This window comes from Piliocolobus tephrosceles, chromosome 1 (assembly GCF_002776525.5).
Source record: "Piliocolobus tephrosceles isolate RC106 chromosome 1, ASM277652v3, whole genome shotgun sequence".
Classification (NCBI taxonomy): domain Eukaryota; kingdom Metazoa; phylum Chordata; class Mammalia; order Primates; family Cercopithecidae; genus Piliocolobus; species Piliocolobus tephrosceles.
The window spans coordinates 160082538-160102628 of record NC_045434.1 but is presented as its reverse complement, the minus strand read 5'-3'; the positions used below and the strand labels follow the sequence as shown (position 1 = coordinate 160102628).

Here is a 20091-nt window from a genome sequence, read left to right as displayed (position 1 = left end):
GTTATTTGGAGAATGCAAATATAAAGTGAGTGTTTAAATGCCATTATTCTACTATACGTTTGTTTTCGTGTGCGTTTGTGGGTTTCTTTAGTTATTTTTATTATTTTCTTTTTTGAGACAGAGTTTTACTCCGGAGTGTAGTGGTATGATCTCTGCTCACTGCAACCTCTGCCTTCCGGGTATCTGGGACTCCAGGCGTGTGCCACCATACCGGCTAACTTTTTTTGTATTTTTAGTAGAGACAGAGTTTTGTCATGTTACCCAGGCTGGTCTTGAACTCCTGAGCTCGAATGATCCGCCCACCTCGGCTTCCAAAACTGCTGAGATTACAGGTGCAAGCCACAGTACACAGCCTATTCTACTATACCTTTGTTCAGGACTATCTAAGAGGCAAATCTCAGGGAGTCAGAGATATTCATCCATTCTTTCATTCACCAGTTATTTACTGAGCACCTGCTCTGTGCTAGGCACTCTTCTATGTGATGGGGAGTACAGGAGTGAACAGAGCAGACAAACTTCCTGCCCTTACATCCTAATATGAAGCGATAGACAATAAATAAGATAAACAAGGTAAGATGTATGCAGTTCATTAGATAGTGATGGTGGTAAGAAGGAAACAGGCCAGGTGGGGTGGCTCACGCCTGTAATCCTCCCTACTTTTAGAGGCAAGGTGGGAGGATTACTTGAACCCAGGAGTTTAAGACCAGCCTGAGCAACACAGTGAGACACTGTTGCTACAAAAACTAAAAAGTTAGCTGGGCATGGTGGTGCATGCCGGTAGTCCAGCTACTTGGAGGATGAGGTGGGAGGATCTCTTGAGCCCAGGAGGTCGAGGCTGCAGTGAGCTGAGATCATACCACTGGACTCCAGCCTGGGCGACAGCGAGTCCCTGTCTCAAAAAATAAAAGGCCAGGCATGGTGGCTCATGCCTGTAATCTCAGCACTTTGGGAGGCCAAGACAGGCGGATCACTTGAGGTCTGGAGTTCAAGACCAGCCTAGCCAACATGGTAAAACCCTGTCTCTACTAAAAATACAAAAAAATTAGCCAGGCGTGGTGGCGTGCACCTATAATCCCAGCTACTTAGGAGGCTGAGGCACGAGAATTGCTTGAACTCAGGAGGCAGAGGCTACAGTGAGCCAAGATCGTGCCACTGCACTCCAGCCTGGGCGACAGAGTGAGACTCTGTCTCAAAAATAAATAAAAGATAAATAAATGGAATAAATAAATATTTAGAAGGAACCAGGAAGCAGAGAAGGGGAACATGAAACATGGAGCTGGGATGTTGGCGTGGAAAGGTTAGTTACAGTGACCAGGGAAGGTGACTCAAAGGCCTAAGAGTAGGGAAGAAGCCAGCCACACAGATGCCAAATACAGAACGTGCCAGGCAGAAGGCACAGCGATTAAAGTGCTGAGGTGGGGATGCGTCTGGCATGTGAGAGAAACAGCAAGGAGGCCGGCACAATGTGGCAGAGAGAATACCGAGGAGAATGTTAGGGGAGAGGCAGAGATGTCACAGGGCACATCACTGCAGATGACCCTAGAGGTTATAGGAGGGACTTTAGTGGTGATCCAAGAGAGTTGGCTTTCTTTGGACAGTTTTAAGCAAAATATTAGAATAATCTGCTCCATTGTAACAGAAACATCCTAGCCGCTATGGATGGAGGGGCTGAAGTGAGGAGACCAGTGAGAAGGCTAGAAATGGTTTCATAGAAAAACCAATAGAATTTTGCCGGCCATGGTGGCTCACGCCTGTAATCCCTGCACTTTGGGAGGCTGAGGCAGGTGGATCACCTCAGGTCAGAAGTTCAAGACCAGTCTGACCAACATGAAGAAACCCCGTCCCTACTAAAATACAAAACAATTAACTGGACATGGTGGTGCATGCCTGTAATCCCAGCTACTTGGGAGGCTGAGGCAAGAGAATCACTTGAACCCAGGAGGCAGAGGTTGCGGTGAGTCGAGATCGCGCCATTGCACTCCAGCCTGCGCAACAAGAGTAAAACTCCGTCTCAAAAAAATAAAAATAATAAAAAAATTTTAAAGAAAGAAAACCCAATAGAATTTCATGAGGATAGAATGTGGGTTGTGAGAGACAGAGATGAGCCAAGGATGACACCATCCTTGAAACTGGAAAAATCAAGTTGCAGTTGCCCAAGATGAAGAAGGCTCCAGGAGCAAAGGTTGCAGGGAGCAAAGACTCCATTTTAGACATGCTAGCTTTGAGATTCCTGGAGATGTCCCATAGATGTCTATGGACCCAGTGACAACTGGATCCATATATCCAGTCGCCAACTGGATATATGGATCTGGTGTTAGGTAAGCATTGGAGCTAGAGGTACAGATTCAGGGATTATCATCACTTAAATGGTATTTACATTCATGAGATGGATGGAATGGGATATGGGATGGGATGGAATGGGAGACAATGGGATGGGATAATATGTTTAGTGGAAAAGATAAGAAGCTCAAGGACTAAGCTCTGTGGCCCTCAGTTAGAGGTTTGAATGATAGAAGGAATGGCCAGAAGTGGTGGAAAATAAACTAATGAATTGTGGTGTCATGGAAGCCAAATGAAGAAATGAAGAAAACAGTTTAAGGCTGGGCGCAGGGGCACATGCTTATAATCCCAACACTTTGGGATACCAAGGTGGGCAGATCACTTGAGCTCAGATGTGGGAGACCAGCCTGAGCAACACGGCAAAAACTCCGTCTCTACAAATACAAAAAAATTAGCCAGGGCTGGGCATGGTGGCTCACGCCTATAATCCCAGCACTTTGGGAGGCCAAGGTGGGCAGATCACCTGAGGTCAGGAGTTTGAGACCAGCCTGGCCAACATGGTGAAACCCCGTCTCTACTAAAAATATAAAAATTAGGCCGGGCATGGTGGCTCACACCTGCAATCCCAGCACTTTGGGAGGCCAAGGCAGGTGGATCATGAGGTCAAGAGATGGAGACCATCCTGGCCAACATGGTGAAACCCCGTCTCTACTAAAAATACAGAAATTAGCCGGGCGTGGTGGCATGTGCCTGTAGTCCCAGCTACTCGGGAGGTTGAGGCAGGAGAATCGCTTGAATCCAGGAGGCGGAGGTTATAGTGAGCCAAGATCGTGCCACTGCACTCCAGCCTGGGGGACAGGGCGAGACTCCGTCTCAAAAAAAAAAAAAAAAAAAATTAGTCAGGCATGGTGGCGGGTGTCTGTAATCCCATTTACTCAGGAGGCTCAGTCAGGAGAATCACTTGAACCTGGGAGGCAGAGTTTGCAGTGAGCCAAGATCACACCACTGCACTCCAGCCCAGGTGACAAGAGTGAAACTCTATCTCAAAAAAAAAATAAATTAGCCGGGCCTGGTGGTGCATGCCTGTGGTCCCAGCTACGTGGGAGGCTGAGGTGGGACAGTCACTGGAGCCTGGGAAGTCAAGGCTACAGTGAGTTGAAATCATATCACTGCACTCCAGCCTGAGCAACAGAGTGAGACCCTGTCTTGAAAAAAAAAAAAAAAAAAGTCTGAAAGAGAGAATAGTCCATTGTGTCAAATGGTCCAGATAAGTTGGATAAGATTAGGATTGAGAACTGACCCCCTTGGATATAGCATGGTTTCTCTAATTCTCCCCTTCCTTATAATGAAATACCTTGTTTTCACTTTTTCCCCAGGTTGTAGCAGATACCAACATAAGTGCCATAGCAGCTCAGCTTGAAAACATGTCTACAGGCTACCACCTTGGTTCACCCACTGCTGAACACCATCCGGAAGACACAGAGTGAGTATTTCAGATGCAGAGGGCCTATTATGCATGTGGGCAAAGCTCAGAAGAACTTTTCCAGATACTCAAGTGCACTTTAAAGGAGAGGAGGTCAAAGCGCCCATGACTTTTTCTAAATTCTAGGAAATCCTTATTTCTCACAAAGCTTAGTTCCACCATATGAGTTCTTGAAAGACCATTGTTGCAGGGCCTGCGCACACGCTGCACCTGGTCACTTTGACACAGTGCCTATGCCTGCTTCCCTAAGAAACCATGGATGTATAGCCCAAGTGCACCCTGCTTTATTGTGCAAGGAACCATGTTTCCTGAACTTCTAGGCTAAAATCTTGTTCTGAGATGAAATCTTGTTGTTATACTTGCTGACATGTTTCATTAAAACCAGTCATTGCAGTTAAAGTCATTCATAAATCAGGGTTTCTCAAACTAGAATGTGCATAAGAGTAATCTAAGGGCCGGGCGCAGTGGCTCATGCCTGTAATGCCTGCATTTTGGGAAGCCGAGGCGGGTGGATCACCTGAGGTCAGGAGTTAGAGACCAGCCTGGCCAACATGTGAAACCCTGTCTCTATTAAAAATATAAAAAATTAGCCAGGCGTAGTAGCGGGTGCCTGTAATCCCAGCTATTCGAGAGGCTGAGGCAGGAGAATTGCTTGAACCCGGGAGGCAGAGGTTGCAGTGAGCCGAGATTGCACCACTGAACTCCAGCCTGGGCAATAAGAGGAAAACTCCATCTCAAAAAAAAAAAAGGAGTAATCTAGGTAGCATGTTTAAAGATGCTAATTCCCTAGGCCACATCCCAAAATTCTGACTAGGTGGTCTATAGTGGATTCCAGAAACCTGATGTTAACAAGTTTCCCAGAGTGATTCCGCTACAGGTGGGCAAAGGATCTACACTTTGAGAAATGCTGCCTAAAGCTATTCCTCGCAGGTACCAGCAGTGCCTGGTCACTAGTAGGTGCTTAATAAATGTTTGTTGACAGATCTGGATGGTTCATTTGAAGGATTTCATGGTCATAGCCCATCCAACTTTTTCCTCGTAGTTCCCCACCTAAATGACATCTTGGAGTTTATTTTTCTTGAGGAAAGAATATTAAATTAAGCTCATTCTACCTTTTTCTCATTATAAAAGTAATACATGCCTGCCATAAAAATACAACAAAACATAGAAATATAACATTTTTCAAATTATGGTGGCATTTTCCTTAAAAAAAAAAAAAAAAAAAAAGACCTTTATAGGAAGTACAGTGTACTTTTAGCATCCTTTGATGTGTCTGTGGAAATACAGAGATCCCCTTGTAATCTTAATTCCTTTGCTATAATTCCATGGCCTCTGGCAGGCTGGGAACAACAAGCTTAAAGGAATTTTAAAATCACTCATAACAAACATTTTTTTTTTTTTGCTAGTCTTCTATATGAAAGTAAATTTAAACTAATTGGTTGAAAATGTTATGATTTTGTGAGATCAATGGAGGCAAATTCCATCTGATGTTGCCAGTTGAGGAGTAGAGCCACACTCCTCCCTCTTCCCCTGAAAACACGTCCCTGAGTATAAATAGGCACAATTATAAGGGTCTTTAATGATTTGGGGCCGTAGGAGGTAGCTCTAAAACAATGGCTTTGGGCATCTAGGTTCCCATTCCAGTATCTTTGGAAATGGGGGCTGTGTTTGAAAGAAGAAACATGAATCGAATTTGTATCCGGCCAGTGAGCTGTTACTGAGAGTACCTGTAAGGCCACGAAGTGGGGAAAAGTAGAGCCTTATTCATGACGTCGTAATCATTCAGCTATAGGGGACAATTCATCAGTATCTCAACAGATATTTATTGAGCACCATTCTAAGGCCAGACACGTAGATACAAGTGCTAGGTCCCGCGGACGCAAACTTAGAAATGTAAGTAAAGATACTGCCCCAGTCCCCAAAGAGCTGCCAGAGAAGTGGAAAAACAGACCCATAAATCCATGGTTATAAAAGATAACTGTAGGAGAGCTAAATTCATTGAGAGAGGGTCCTGTGAAACCATGGATATGGGGCATAACTCAGTGAAGGAGTGTAGTTGGAGAAGCTAATGCTTAAGCTTAAGAGAACTGGAGCCTGCCTGGAGCCAGGCATAGTGGTGCATGCTTGTAGTCCCAGCTACTCAAGAGGCTGAGGCGGGAGGATCACTTGAACCCAGGAGTTTGAGGCTGCAATGGGCTGCGATTATTCCACTGTACTCCAGCCTAGGAGACAGAACAAGACCCTGTCTCAAAAAAAAAGAAAAAAATTTGGAATAAGCAGGTGGCATTCAAAATAGTTAAATGTGGTGGCTCACTCCTGTAATCCCAGCACTTTGAGAGGCCAAGGCCTGGGCAACATAGTCAGACTCTGTGTTTATAAAAAAATGTAAAGACAAACAGAACAGTTAAAAACAGTTAACAAGGCCGGGTGTGGTGGCTCACGCCTGTAATTCCAGCACTTTGGGAGGCCGAGGCAGACAGATCACCTGAGGTCAGGAGTTCAAGACCAGCCTAACCAACATGGAGAAACCCCATCTCTACTAAAAATACAAAATTAGCCGGGCATGGTGGCGCATGCCTGTAATCCCAGCTACTTGGGAAGCTGAGGCAGGAGAATCACTTGAACCCAGGAGGCGGAGGTTGCGGTGAGCTGAGATCATGCCATTGCACTCCAGCCTGGGCAACAAGAGTGGAACTCCATCTCAAAAAACAAAAACAAACAAACAAAAAATCAGTTAACAATTTATATAGCATAGATCATCAGCAATAACTATGGATGTCTGCTGTAAACAACCAGTAAGTACATCAACAAACAACTGGTAACAATGTGAACCAGCTGAAAACCCTTTAATAAACCCAGTGAAATTGAAGAGGAAGAGAGGGAAGAATATTCTAGTTAAATAGAACAATGTATTCAAAGATCGCTTGTGTCCCCATTTTGCCAATTTCTCTAAGTACATGAATGGCTGAGTTTATATGAGATGACTTTGCCTCTCAGACATGCATGTTGCCACAAAACAAAGGATGCTGCCAGTACACAAATGTGAATTACCTATCATAAATAAGACAGGGTCTGGGTTTCTGCCTTTTGAGCAATAGCATTTGGGAATAAGAAATTGGCATCACCTAAGCTTTCATTAAGATTAAATTACTGGGAACCCACATAGATAATTTAATTTCTAGCCATGTTGTTTCTGAGAGAGAAGACTTCCACACTGGATGAAGCTTTGAAAAGCTAAATTTTACACTTGAAACAGATTTTCTTTCTCCATTTTGCTTCACCTTGGTTTCTCTCTTCTCTCCTGGATTTCGGTTCTCATTTACACAGTCATGATCCTGAGTTTCTGACAAGCACCGCACATGGTGCTGGGAAGGCTCAGATGACTAAGACAAAGAGGTCATAGTCTGGTAGAGGAAAGAAATGGATGGCAAAGTAATTACAATATGATATAGTCAGTGCCGAAATGGAAATTTGGACTCAGTGCAGGGGAAGCACAGAAAAGGATGTGGACGCCGGGCACGGTGACTCACGCCTGTAATCCCAGCACTTTGGGAGGCCGAGGCAGGTGGATCACCTGAGGTCAGGAGTTCGAGACCAGCCTGGCCAACATGGTGAAACCTCGTCTCTACAAACATACAAAAATTAGCCGGATGTGGTGGCAGACGCCTATAATCCCAGCTACTCGGGTGGCTGAGACTAGGAGAATTGATTGAACCTGGGAGGCGAAGGTTGCTGTGAGCCGAGACCGCACCACTGCACTCCAGCCTGGGTGACAGAACGAGATTCTGTCTCAAAAAAAAAAAAAAAAAGAAAAGGAAAAGGATGTGGAACCCATTCTCCCAAGAGAGGCAGGAGAACCTCACATTGGAAGTGAGTTTGGAGAATGAGTTCCTGCCTTAGGTGGAAGTGGCCAGGGCATTCAGGCAGAAAAGGAGCAGTAGTCTGGGTGTGGCAGCTCACGCCTGCAATCCCAGCACTTTGTGAGGCGTCAAATCGATCACCTGAGGTCAGGAATTCGAGACCAGCCTGGACAACATGGCGAAACCTCGTCTCTACTAAAAATACAAAACTTAGCTGGGCATGGTAGCACACCCATGTAATCCCAGCTACTCAGGAGGCCGAGGCAGGAGAATCGCTTGAACCTAGGAGGTGGAGGTTGCAGTGAGCCAAGATTGTGCACGGCACTCAAGCCTGGGCGACAGAGCAAGACTCTGTCTCAAAAGAAAAAAAAAAGATAAAAGAAAAGGAGCAGCAGTTTCCTGAGCTGCGGGCTGCTGCTGCCTATTATGGACAAGAGTTCACGTGAAGTCTCCCACCACACTAGGAGACACGCTACCTCTCTTTCCATGCACATGCTTCAAGGATGTGATGACAGCTTCCTTCAGCTGTCAGCCGTAAGTTTAAAAGTTAAAAACTGGCCGGGCGCGGTGGCTCAAGCCTGTAATCCCAGCACTTTGGGAGGCGGAGACGGGCGGATCACGAGGTCAGGAGATCGAAACCATCCTGGCTAACACAGTGAAACCCCGTCTCTACTAAAAAATACAAAAAACTAGCCGGACGAGGTGGCGGGCGCCTGTAGTCCCAGCTACTCGGGAGGCTGAGGCAGTAGAATGGCGTGAACCCGGGAGGCGGAGTTTGCAGTGAGCTGAGATCCGGCCACTGCACTCCAGTCTGGGCGACAGAGCGAGACTCTGCCTCAAAAAAAAAAAAAAAAAAAAAAAGTTAAAAACTGGCTGGGTGCAGTGGCTCATGCCTGTAATCCCAGCACTTTGGGAGGTCGAGGCAGGCAGATCACTTGAGGTCAGGAGTTCGAGACCAGCCTGGCCAACATGGTGAAACCCCATCTCTACTAAAAATACAAAAATTAGCCAGGCATGGCACACACCCGCAATCCCAGCTCCGTCTCAAAAAAATAAATAAATAAAAAGAGTTAAAAACTAAGCATATAGAAGAGTGCTTTGACAATTTCAGCATCATGACTTTATCTTTAATTAGAAATCAGTGAGTTTTATGGAAGAGAAACCTCTAAAACATCAAGAATATAGGTGATTAATTGGCATGACGTGAGAAGTTTTAAAATAACTTTCTAGATTGCTTTCTGAGAGTTTGATTTGATAAACCAAACTTCATAGTTTTGCAGTATGAAAGTCTCTCTCAAATCTGTATTCTTCCAATAAAATGAAATTCCCTCTCGATATCTATTCTGGAATTAAACAGCATGCATTGTGTTTTCAGAACACCTCCACCTAAGATTATTACTTTGGAGAAAGGCTCTGCAGGATTGGGGTTTAGTATTGTAGGGGGTTATGGAAGTCCCCATGGAGACCTGCCAATTTATGTCAAGACTGTATTTGCAAAGGTATATTTTCTTTTTTAATGTACTTTTTTAAAAAAATTAAACCTAGGTGAGATTTTTTTTTAAGTGCTTTGCTTAGCTTTACTTTGGGTTAAACCTGGATGTGTGCATGTATGCTTATTTCATTTGAATCTTATAGGAAATTCTCACACCAGAATAGTGAAAGAAGAGTTCTTTTACAATGGCGGAGTCACAGAAGTGCAGTTTTCTTTGGACTCTGTTATGGAAGCTGATGCTCACAGATTTTTAGAGTGTCTTTCAGCAACACAGCATAAGGAGCAGTGCCACTCTTTAGAAGGTGTCCTTGGAAATATTGTTCTGAACTAGAAAAAAGATTTGGCCTTCTTCTTGAAAATAATAGGCACTGGAGGCTGAGGCAGAAAGGTTTGTGCTGTGCAAGCCTCGAATCAGTACATTCTGCATTCTGTTTTTTTTTTTGAGATGGAGTTTTGCTCTTGTCACTGAGGCTGGAGTGCAATGGCGTGGTCTCAGCTCACTGCAACCTCCGCCTCCCCGGGTTCAAGCAATTCTCCTGGTCTCAGTAGCTAGGACTCCAGGCGCATGCCACCACACCTGGCTAATTGTTGTATTTTTGATAGAGACGGGGTTTCACCATGTTGCCCAGGCTGATTTCAAACTACTAAGCTCAGGCAATCCACCCACCTCGGCCATCCAAAGTGCTGGGATTATAGGTGTGTGCCACTGTGCCCAGCCTGAGTAATTATTTTTAACTTCATTGTGATTTTTTTATTGGAATTTAATTTTTAAATAAATTTTGAAGATCTCTGAGAAGCATTTCAAACTGATATTACAATTTTTTTTCTTCTTTGGTTTTATCACAGTCATTTGTTTATGAACAGATCTTGTTGAACTGCTTTATTTTCCTAAAGAAATAAAAGTCTTCAAGGCTGGGCATAGTGGCTCACGTCTTTAATCCCAGCACTTTGGGAGCCTGAGGTGGGCAGATCACCTGAGTTCAAGACCAGCCTGGTCAACATGGTGAAACCCTTCTCTACTAAAAAACACAAAAATTAGCCTGGCGTGGTGGTACACACCTGTGATCCCAGCTACTTGGGAGGCTGAGACATGAAAATCCCTTGAATCTGGGAGGCAGAGGTTGCCATGAACCCAGATGGCACCACTACACTCCAGCCTGGGCAACAGAGTGAGACTCCATCTCAAAAAAAAAAAAAAGAAAAGAAAAAAAGAGAGAGAGATAAAGGTCTTCAAAAGGAGGAATAAGAAGGAATCTGTCTCTTCGTAGAAAGCTATGCTATACATTAAATACAAGCTTGCTTTTACCTGTGCAGATCTTAGATCTTATCACCTGTTAATTGGGCCCAGTGAACTGCCATAAAACCCTTAAGTCATTTGGCATTTGCTTTTGGACCACGTTGAGCAGCTGCACATTTACCCACTTCCTGCGTCTTGCTAGAGTGCCTATTAGGGCACGGCATTTCCAAATACAACCTGTTAAACTGGTTATAGGCAAAAGTGGAGAGGAAAGGCAGCACAGAAACATTCTGGGTAGCAGAATGCTTATCCCCAAGGTAGATAAACCATAAACTGACCATCCTTCTCCTATGACACATTTAATACCATAAGTTGTTGGGATAATTATTCTTTGGAGGGCATTATTATACTTTGCTTTTGAAATAGCCAGCTATGTAGATAAGGACAGTGGGAAGGCTGCATAATTAGCCCCCATGTTTTAACACGTTTTGCTGGCCTGCCGTTGCCTCCACAAAGCCCCTCCAGAATGTTTGCAATCACCCATTCACTTCATGTAACTGGATACAGACACAACATGGGGTCAGCTTCTAAGGCCTTTTGACCTGGATCCAGAGCGCAGCAGGCTGCCCCAGCTGTCTACACTTTCAATAGATTGATAGGCTGGGACCCAGACACGTTTTGACAGGGCACCAGAACATACAGCTGGGAGCCAGACACCCTGACATGGCACCAGAACATACAGCTAAGAGTAAAATGCCTGTGCATTGCTGGTGAATTTTTAAAAGAACCCAGCAGCATCCACACAGTGGGACAAGAGTAGTGGGAATAAAGAATGGACTGCAGCTCACACAGAATGCCCTCTTCAAAGGCCCCACTGAAAGACCTCCTTTAGGAAGCACCCATGGAAGTAGAAACATTGTAAGGAATAGATATTGAATATCCTTCGTGTATTTCATTACTTACAGAATGGCACACCTAAAAATGAAAAGCTCTGAATTAAAAAGAATAAAAAGACAAATTTCTAAGCCCTATCCAGTGGCCCACTTAGCACAGTCAGTCTTACTAAAAGAATATTCCAGGCCAGGCACGGTGGCTCACACCTGTAATCCCAGCACTTTGGGAGGCCAAGGCGGGCAGATCATGAGGACAGGAGATCAACACCATCCTGGCTAACACGGTGAAACCCTGTCTTTACTAAAAATATAAAAAAATTAGCCAAGCGTGGTGGTGGTCACCTGTAGTCCCAGCTACTCTGGAGGCTGAGGCAGGAGGATGGCATGAATCTGGAAGGCGGAGCTTGCAGTGAGCTGAGAGCACGCCACTACACTCCAGCCTGGGCGACAGAGCAAGACTCTGTCTCAAAAAAAAAAAAAAAGAATATTCCAGTAGGGCAGGACATGGTGGCTCACACCTGTAATCCCAGCACTTTGAGAGGCTGAGGCAGGAGAATAACTTGAGTCCAGGAGTTCAAGATCAGCCTGGACAACAACAAAAATGAGATGGGGACAACCCCATCTCTAAAATGAAAAAGATTTTTTTTAAAACTCCAATGTAGGCCAGGCATGGTGGCTCACGCCTGTAATCCCCAGCACTTTGGGAGGCCGAGGCAGGCAGATCACTTGAGGTCAGGAGTTCAGAACCAGCCTGGCCAACATGGTGAAACTTTCTCTCTACTAAAAATACAAAAATTAGCCATTCGTAGTGACAGGCACCTGTAATCCCAGCTACTCGGGAGGCTGAGGCATGAGAATCACTTGAACCTGGGAGGTGGAGGTTGCAGTGAGCTGAGATCACACCACTGCTCTCCAGCCTGAGCAACAGAGTGAGACTCAGTCTCAAAAAAAAAAAAAATCCAAGCCAGCCTTAGGTCTTAGTCCCTTCAGCAGCTGAATTTTACCCTAAGCCAAATAAGAGATTGACCTAAAGACTTCAGCAACTCTAAAAATTTAAGGAGCAGTTTTTCAGAGCCTATGAAATCTGAACCATGAACTTGGTTGTCACTAGTGTTTTATTTTATTTACCACCATGTTGAGTAAATGCCATATGTCATACATTTAATCCTTAGAACAGGCCACAAGGTAGATAGTAGATGCCCATTTTACGGCATCTGAGAAGACTAAGTGATCAACTTGGGACAAATAGCAAGTGAGTAAAGAGGCACAATTACGAAGTAGGTAGAGGTTTTCAAGCCATGTATTTATTTTGATTTTACCTTTTCCCCTATAGTCCACAAATGCCACATTGGTAAAGTAGGAGAATAGATACACATCAGTAAGTACTCATCAACCAAGCACTGCAACACCAGAGAGAGTCCAAATCATAGAAAGTTAAAAAATCATCCTGGCTGGGCACAGGTTCACACCTGTAATCCCAGTACTTTGGGAGGCTGAGGCGGGTGGATCATCTGAGGTCAAGAGTTCGAGACCAGCCTGGCCAACATGGTGAAACTCTCTCCTAAAAATACAAAAATTACCCAGGCCTGATGGCAGGCCTGTAATCCCAACTACTCGGGAGGCTGAGGCAGGAGAATTGCTTGAACCCGGGGGGTGGAGTTGCAATGAACTGAGATCACACCATTACACTCCAGCCTGGGCGACAAGAGTGAAACTCCTTCTCAAAAAAATTTAAAAATTTTTTTGCATTACTAAAAAAGATAAAGAGCTTAACATAGTTTTTAAAAAACTAATTTACACAGATATCTGAGATTTACTGAAGCCCTTAAATCTTAGCATGTAAAATTTAATGAAATCAACTTTGCTTATAATTCTGATTTTATCCAGTAAAATTACTTGTTTAATTTTGTCTTTAGTACAGTTGACCCATTACTTTCTTAAAAGATTTGAGTGAAGTTGCAAGTTTTGGGTTTTTTGTTTTTTGGGGTTTTTTTGAGTCAGAGTTTCACTCTTTTTGCCCAGGCTGAGTGCAGTGGGGCGATCTCAGCTCACTGCAGCCTCCGCCTCCCAGGTTCAAGGGATTCTCCAGCCTCAGCCTCCCAAGTAGCTGGGATTACAGGTGTGCGCCATCACACCCAGCTAATTTTTTTATTTTTAGTAGAGACAGGATTTCACCATGTTGGCCAGTCTGGTCTCGAACTCCTGATTTCAGGTCATCCTCCTGCCTTGGCCACCCAAAGTGCTGGGATTACAGGCATGAGCCACTGTGCCTGGCCAGTTGCAAGTTATTAATACTTAATTTTGATATTTTGCCCACAGTATATACCTGATTTCGAATACTTTTTTTTTTTTTTTTTTTTTTTTTGAGACAGTGCTCACTCTGTCACCCAGTCTGGAGTGCAGTGGCACTATCTCAGCTCACTCCAACCTCTGCAGGTTCAAGTGATCCTCCTGCTCAGCCTCCCAAGTAGCTGGGATCACAGTCATAAGCTACCATGGCTGGCTAATTTTTTGTAGAGGCAGAGTTTCACCATGTTGCCCAGGCTGGTCTCAAACTCCTGAGCTCAAGCAATGCTCTCACCTGAGATTCCCAAAGTGCTGGGATTACAGGCGTGAGCCACTGCACCCAGTGGGTTTTGAATATTCTTTATTGCACATGCATTTAGAAATTCCACCATTCTCACGGTTTAGAAAACCCGTCTGATTCCCAGCATCTCAGGACCTCCAAGCTGCACATGGACACAGGTCTCAGGAGCGCTGGTGCCTCCTAGCTCGGCTTCTGATTGAGTCAGTCAAGAGCCAAGTGCCTGTAGGCTTTGGTTGCCCCCTGAAGTTTGACCTCGTTTAGAGGATTCTTGTGGCACTGACTTTTCAAGGGACTCAAACAGTTACCCCCTACAGATGGTGAAACCTCCTGTAAATCATTTTTTAGGTCTTTTCTTCCCTTACCAGTCCAAAATGTTTCTAGTAATATCGTGGCATTTTTAGATATGCAGCTTTAGAGTGAAAAAACCCCGAAGTTTCACTGGCTTTGTGCCGTTTTGAGGAGCCATGCATGACTGAGTATATAATAAAAGTAGTCATTTAGAAACCTATTTAGATGATCAGAGATAAAGTGGAAGGTTTTGAATATGATATTACAAAATTTTAGAGATGCTACACTTGTATATATTTATATATAGATAACAGATTTATTGAGATATAATTCACTTACAATTCACCCATTTAAAGACTACACTTATTTTTGACAGATCACAGTGCTGATAGCTTAATAATACAATGGGAACTCTGTATAATGGTGGTATTATAAGACTAACACCAGATTCAATTCTATCTGCCTTTTTTTGTATATTACATTTCCATGAATAGGAGGTGATATGACATCCAATTCCATTTAATACTAAATAGTGAAATAAGGTTCTACTTGTATTAAAAGAAATGTATCAGTACATTTCGACTAGTATGTTATTTAGATTATCCATAATTGTAGTTACTATTCAACTATTATTATTCAAATAGCATATCTTACATTTTTCCTCATTTAAAACACTACCTAGAAAAAAACTTTAATTGGTAGTTTTTAAAGTTCCTCTTTTAATATGCACACCAGACAGAAGTTAGAGTTTTTAATATGAATGTAATATAAACTGTGCTTTAGCCTGGATTAAACTGGAATGTTTCTTGTTTGTAGGGAGCCGCTGCAGATGACGGCCGATTAAAACGAGGGGATCAGATTTTAGCTGTTAATGGCGTGAGCCTGGAAGGTGTTACTCACGAGCAAGCGGTCGCCATTCTCAAACACCAGAGAGGGACTGTAACCTTAACTGTGCTGTCGTGAGCCTCGGGCCTGGTCACAAGATAGATGTTGTTGTTTAGAATATCCACAGGCAGATGAAGTTCTGAGTGGGTATGAAAAGCACCCTCAACTAAAATGCACCTTCATTCTTATTTCGTGTCCTCTCTGCTCAGGAGAAATGGCTGAGGTTTCATGTGAATTTCCCAAATCAATAATCATCTCCTAATGTTTCCCAGTTCCTGTCACCTGTTGGTAAGGTTGATTTCTAAAACTGAAATGAGTCTGTTTTGCATTTAATTTCAGTGTTCTGATTTTTTTTTTTTTTTTTTTTTGAGATTGAGTCTCTGTCGCCCAGACTGGAGTGCAGTGGCGCCATCTTGGCTCACTGCAATCTCTGCCTCCCAGGTTAGAGCAATTCTCCTGCCTCAGCCTCCCGAGTAGCTGGGATTACAGGCATGCATCACCATGCAGGGCTTATTTTTGTATTTTTAGTAGAGACGGAGTTTCCCCATATGGGCTAGGCTGGTCTTGAACTCCTGACCTCAAGTGATCTGCCTGCCTTGGCCTCCCAAAGTGCTGGGATTCCAGGTGTGAGCCACCGCGCCCAGCCCAATATTCTGATTTTAACCAATTGGTTCTGATTATATTTGCCAAACCTGGAGTTAACCTCTCTTTCCTCATGCTCTTCTCTCCCTATCCCCTACTCATACCGAGGCTTAACAGCAACCTCAGATCTCACCCAATGGACAGAAACAAATGTTAAGCAACTTATCATCTCACTCATGATTTACTTATGCTAATTGTCTCTTCAAGCAAGCAAGAAAACATTAGCAGTGTAATTAATTTACCAGTGATCCCCAAGATGAAATACCAGATTCTCCTATGGGAAATTACTGTGCTCTCTTCTGTATGACTTATAGTCAAATAAGTCTCCAATTCATTTCTCTGGATAGATCTTTATATGCTAGTCATTGGTGATTTTGATGAGTCAATTTACAGACTGTAATCTTCTAAAAATTCTGAAAGATTGTTTTCTGCGCCATCTAAATGCATACCACTGAGCAACTGAACTTTATTCTCAACAGGAACAACTAGCATACATGTTCTGAATTCTAACAATGCTAAATTAAATTCAAATCCAGGAAGATCACCTGGAATTAATGGCATTTCAGTAGGCAGGCATCATTCCCACCCCTCGGTCTTAGGAAAAGGAGGTAGAAGCCCCAGAACCACACTGCAGAGATAAGCAAGTTTTGTCTCAAGTCAAACAAGGTCTGGGTGGCCTTGGCCTTGTACAAAGTAGGGAGACATATTTGATTATCTTTCCCTTCACCTCCATAGTAGTCAGTCCAGCAGCACAGACTGCAGGAACCTAAATGGAGCAACATACTTAGCTGCAAAGTGAGCAAATGAATTGAGCCTAGGAATCTGTGATGAAAATGCATGGCTGATGTTTCCTGATCTCCAAGGAGACTCCCATTTGCTGAAGTTTTGCATGCTAAGAAAGCAGCTACAGCAGAAAATACAAAAATACTTTTAAGTTGATTATTGGCAATCTTATTCACATATTAGCAAGAAAAAGGGACAGATGCTTACTGGTGGATGCTATAGAGTCCTCTGTTTTTAAAAGTACCATGGCCAGGTACAGTGACTCACGCCTGTAATCCCAGCACTTTGGGAAGCCAAGGCAGGTGGATCATGAGGTCAGGAGTTTGAGACCAGCCTGGCCAACATGGTGAAACCCTGTCTCTACTAAAAATACAAAAATTAGCCGGGTGCAGTGGCAGGCGCCTGTAATCCCAGCTACTCAGGAGGTTGAGGCAGGAAAATTGCTTGAACCTGGGAGGTGGAGGTTGTAGTGAGCCGAGTTCGTGCCACTGCACTCCAGACTGGGTAACAGAGCAAGACACTGTCTCAAAAAAAAAAAAAAAAAAAAAAAAAAAACCCATGAAGGATGAGTACTAGAGTCAGTAATAGAAGTAGTTCAGCATTATTTAACTACAACACAATGCTGCAAATATTTCACAGTAATTGTCAAAGTTTAACGGGCTCTAATTTAAAATGTTATTTAATAAGTATAGATTTTAATTGAGAATTATCTTTGAGTAGATGTAATCACAAAGTGCATTAACTCTTATTGGAATATTTTATGGCTATTCCAAAGTATAGAGTGCCTAAATTTTGTGTTGAAAATGTCTTTCATGATGATATTAAGTTTTCTGAAATTACACATGGCTTTTAAAATTTCTAATGTATCCAAGATATGCAATGTTGTTAGGATCTCATTTTTCAGTGCATGAAAAGCCACCAACCTCAGAACATTTTGTGTTAATTGTACCTGCAAGAACACCTCAGGCAAGCCACGAAGAAATGAAACCCAAATGAAACTTGAAAATGCACCTTAAAAATATATATACATATAATAGTTTTGAAACGGGATTCTGCTTTATTTTGATGGAATGGCCATTAAATACACATTTTGAGATAATACATTGTTGTTGTGTTTCTTTATACATTATCCTTTTAGGTCATGCTAGTAAAAGTATATTGATGAAGGATTTATGATGCTTTATACTTCTTACTGCACTAAATTGATAGAACTAGTACTTGTCATAATCGATTCTGTCTCTGCTTGCATGACTAATAAGTAATTGCCTTTCCAAAAAGATATTTTTGCCTCAGAACTTACTGACAAGCTGAGAGGCTATGAAAATGGCAATTTGTGAAAGAAGTAGTGCTCTTATATTTGGCCTCATCATTTGGGCCATTTAAGTATAGTAATGATATCATTAATTGGAATTAGCATGAGAGGAAAGTAAGCCAGGAAGAATAAAAGTGCTGACTGTTTGTATGTATAAGATATTTCCAAAGATTCTAAATAAATGTAGTTGCCTACGGAGCAAATGGAGTTTTATTATATATGAAAAAGTGTACTTTCTGGATCTAATTGTGCTTTTTCTTCAGATTTTGTTCCCTAATAGAAAAAAAAAAAAGTCCAACTTTTCACAAGGTATTTTGGTGTTCTATTAAAATCTGGAGTCCATGGCTGGGCATGATGGCTCACGCCTGTAATCCCAACACTTTAGGAGGCTGAGACAGATGGATCACCTGAGGTCAGGAGTTCAAGGCCAGCCTGGCCAACATGGCAAAACCCTGTCTCTACTAAAAATACAAAAATTCGGCCGGGCGCGGTGGCTCATGCCTGTAATCCCAGTACGTTGGGAGGCTGAGGCGGGTGGATCACGAGGTCGGGAGATCGAGACCATCCTGGCTAATATGGCAAAACCCCGTCTCTACTAAAACTACAAAAACAAAATTAGCCAGACATAGTGGCGGGTGCCTGTAGTCCTAGCTACTCTGGAGGCTGAGGTGGGAGAATGGCGTGAACCCAGGAGGCAGAGCTTGCAGTGAGCCGAGATTGCACCACTGCACTCCAGCCTGGTCGACAGTGAGACTCCGTCTCAAAAAAAAAAAAAAAATTAGCCGGGCATGATGGTGGGTGCCTGTAATTCCAGCTACTAGGAGGCTGAGGCATGAGAATCACTTGAAACCGAGAGGCGGAGGTTGCGGTGAGCCAAGATCGCACCATTACACTCCAGCCTGGGTGACAGAGTGAGACTCTGTTTCAAAAAAAAAGTCTAGAATCCATTAATAGCTGTCTCAGGTATTCATTGCCCAACTATGTTGCTGGGCACTAGAATAGATGCATTATAGGCCGAGCATGGTAACTCACACCTGTAATCCCAGCACTTTAGGAGGCAAGGCAGGCGGATCACCTGAGATCAGGAGTTCAAGACCAACCGGGCCAACATGGCGAAACCCCATCTCTACTAAAAATACAAAAATTGGCCAGGCGTGGTGGTGCACGCCTGTAGTCCCAGCTACTCAGAAGGCTGAGGCAGAATGGCTTGAACATGAGAGGTGGAGGTTGCAATGAGCCAAGATTGTGCCGTTGCACTCCAGCCTAGGTGACAGAGGGAGACTCAGTCTTGCTGTGTTGCCCAGGCTGACCTCGAACTCCTGGGCTCAAGCAATCCTTCCACTTCAACATCCTGTATAATTGAGACTACAAGTGCACGCCACCTTGTCTGGCACAACTAAAATTTTTTGCACCCAATTTTCTTCTTAATTATATTTTGTTTATATTTTTTCTATTAAAGTCAACCAGAACAGTGAGACTTTTTTTTAACACAAAAATTTAAATTTAGGTTATAGTCTCAGTTGTATGCCAGCGTAGTGCAAATGTTAAGTTTTTGACAGCTTGACTGTCAATCTTCAGATGCTCTGTATTTAAGTAAAGACAAAAAAAGAAACATTTCACTCTCTGCACAATCCCAAAATAAACTGACATTTGGAAGAGTCATTTGTGTGTGTGTGTGACAGTGTATAAAAGACTCACCCTGCCTCGCCTGAGCAGTATATCCTTTTCCAGTCATGCGAAGGAGTAGGCAAGAAAGTTGCTTTGGTCTTCAGTCCCTGAGAGATTACTGTTGGGTATCAGGACCTATGCTTGGCAAAATTATACAGGAGCAAACATATATTTGATCCTCCTTCTAGAATCAGTTTTTTTGAAATGGAGGCACCCTCAGAACTGGGAGTTTGTCCTGCCTGCTACAGCACTCCTCCCATTTTACAAGTGGGAGAAGCGTGCCAGAGAAAGGAATTGACTAGCCCAGTCCCCCACTAGCTTGCAGCCGAGAGTTTTCCATAAACCTTACTGGGAATTCACCAACTTAGCAAACTACTGTAGAGTACTCACACATGGCTGCTAAATTGGTTCGAAATACTCTCGAAAGCTTTTTTTCTCTTTTGAGTCAGGGTCTCGCTCTGTCACCCAGGCTGGAGTGCAGTGATGCGATCACGGCTCACTGTGGCCTCAAACTCCCCGGCTCCAGCAACCCTCCCACCTCAGCTCTCCAACTGGCTGGGACTACAGGTGTGCGACACCACGTCTGGCTAATTTCTTTTAACTTTTTGTAGAGACGGGGTTCTCGCTATGTTAAGACTATTTTTTTTTTTTTTGAGACAGCGTCTCACTCTGTGGCCCAGG

General features: G+C 43.4%; 1 protein-coding gene across 2 annotated transcripts in view; it reads left to right on the top strand.

Annotated features, from left to right (window-relative positions):
• PATJ (PATJ crumbs cell polarity complex component) overlaps positions 1–17529 on the top strand; it is a 422851-nt gene extending 405322 nt beyond the window's left edge. The window contains exons 42-44 of one of the 2 annotated variants that reach the window (XM_023187368.3): positions 3657–3763; positions 8999–9122; positions 14937–17529. In XM_023187368.3, coding sequence (XP_023043136.2) covers positions 3657–3763; positions 8999–9122; positions 14937–15083 — 378 coding nt within the window. In that variant the 3' untranslated portion in view covers positions 15084–17529. The remainder of the gene's footprint in view (positions 1–3656; positions 3764–8998; positions 9123–14936) is intronic. The other variant, XM_023187375.3, reaches the window with a different exon arrangement.
• The last annotated feature ends 2562 nt before the right edge of the window (positions 17530–20091 follow it).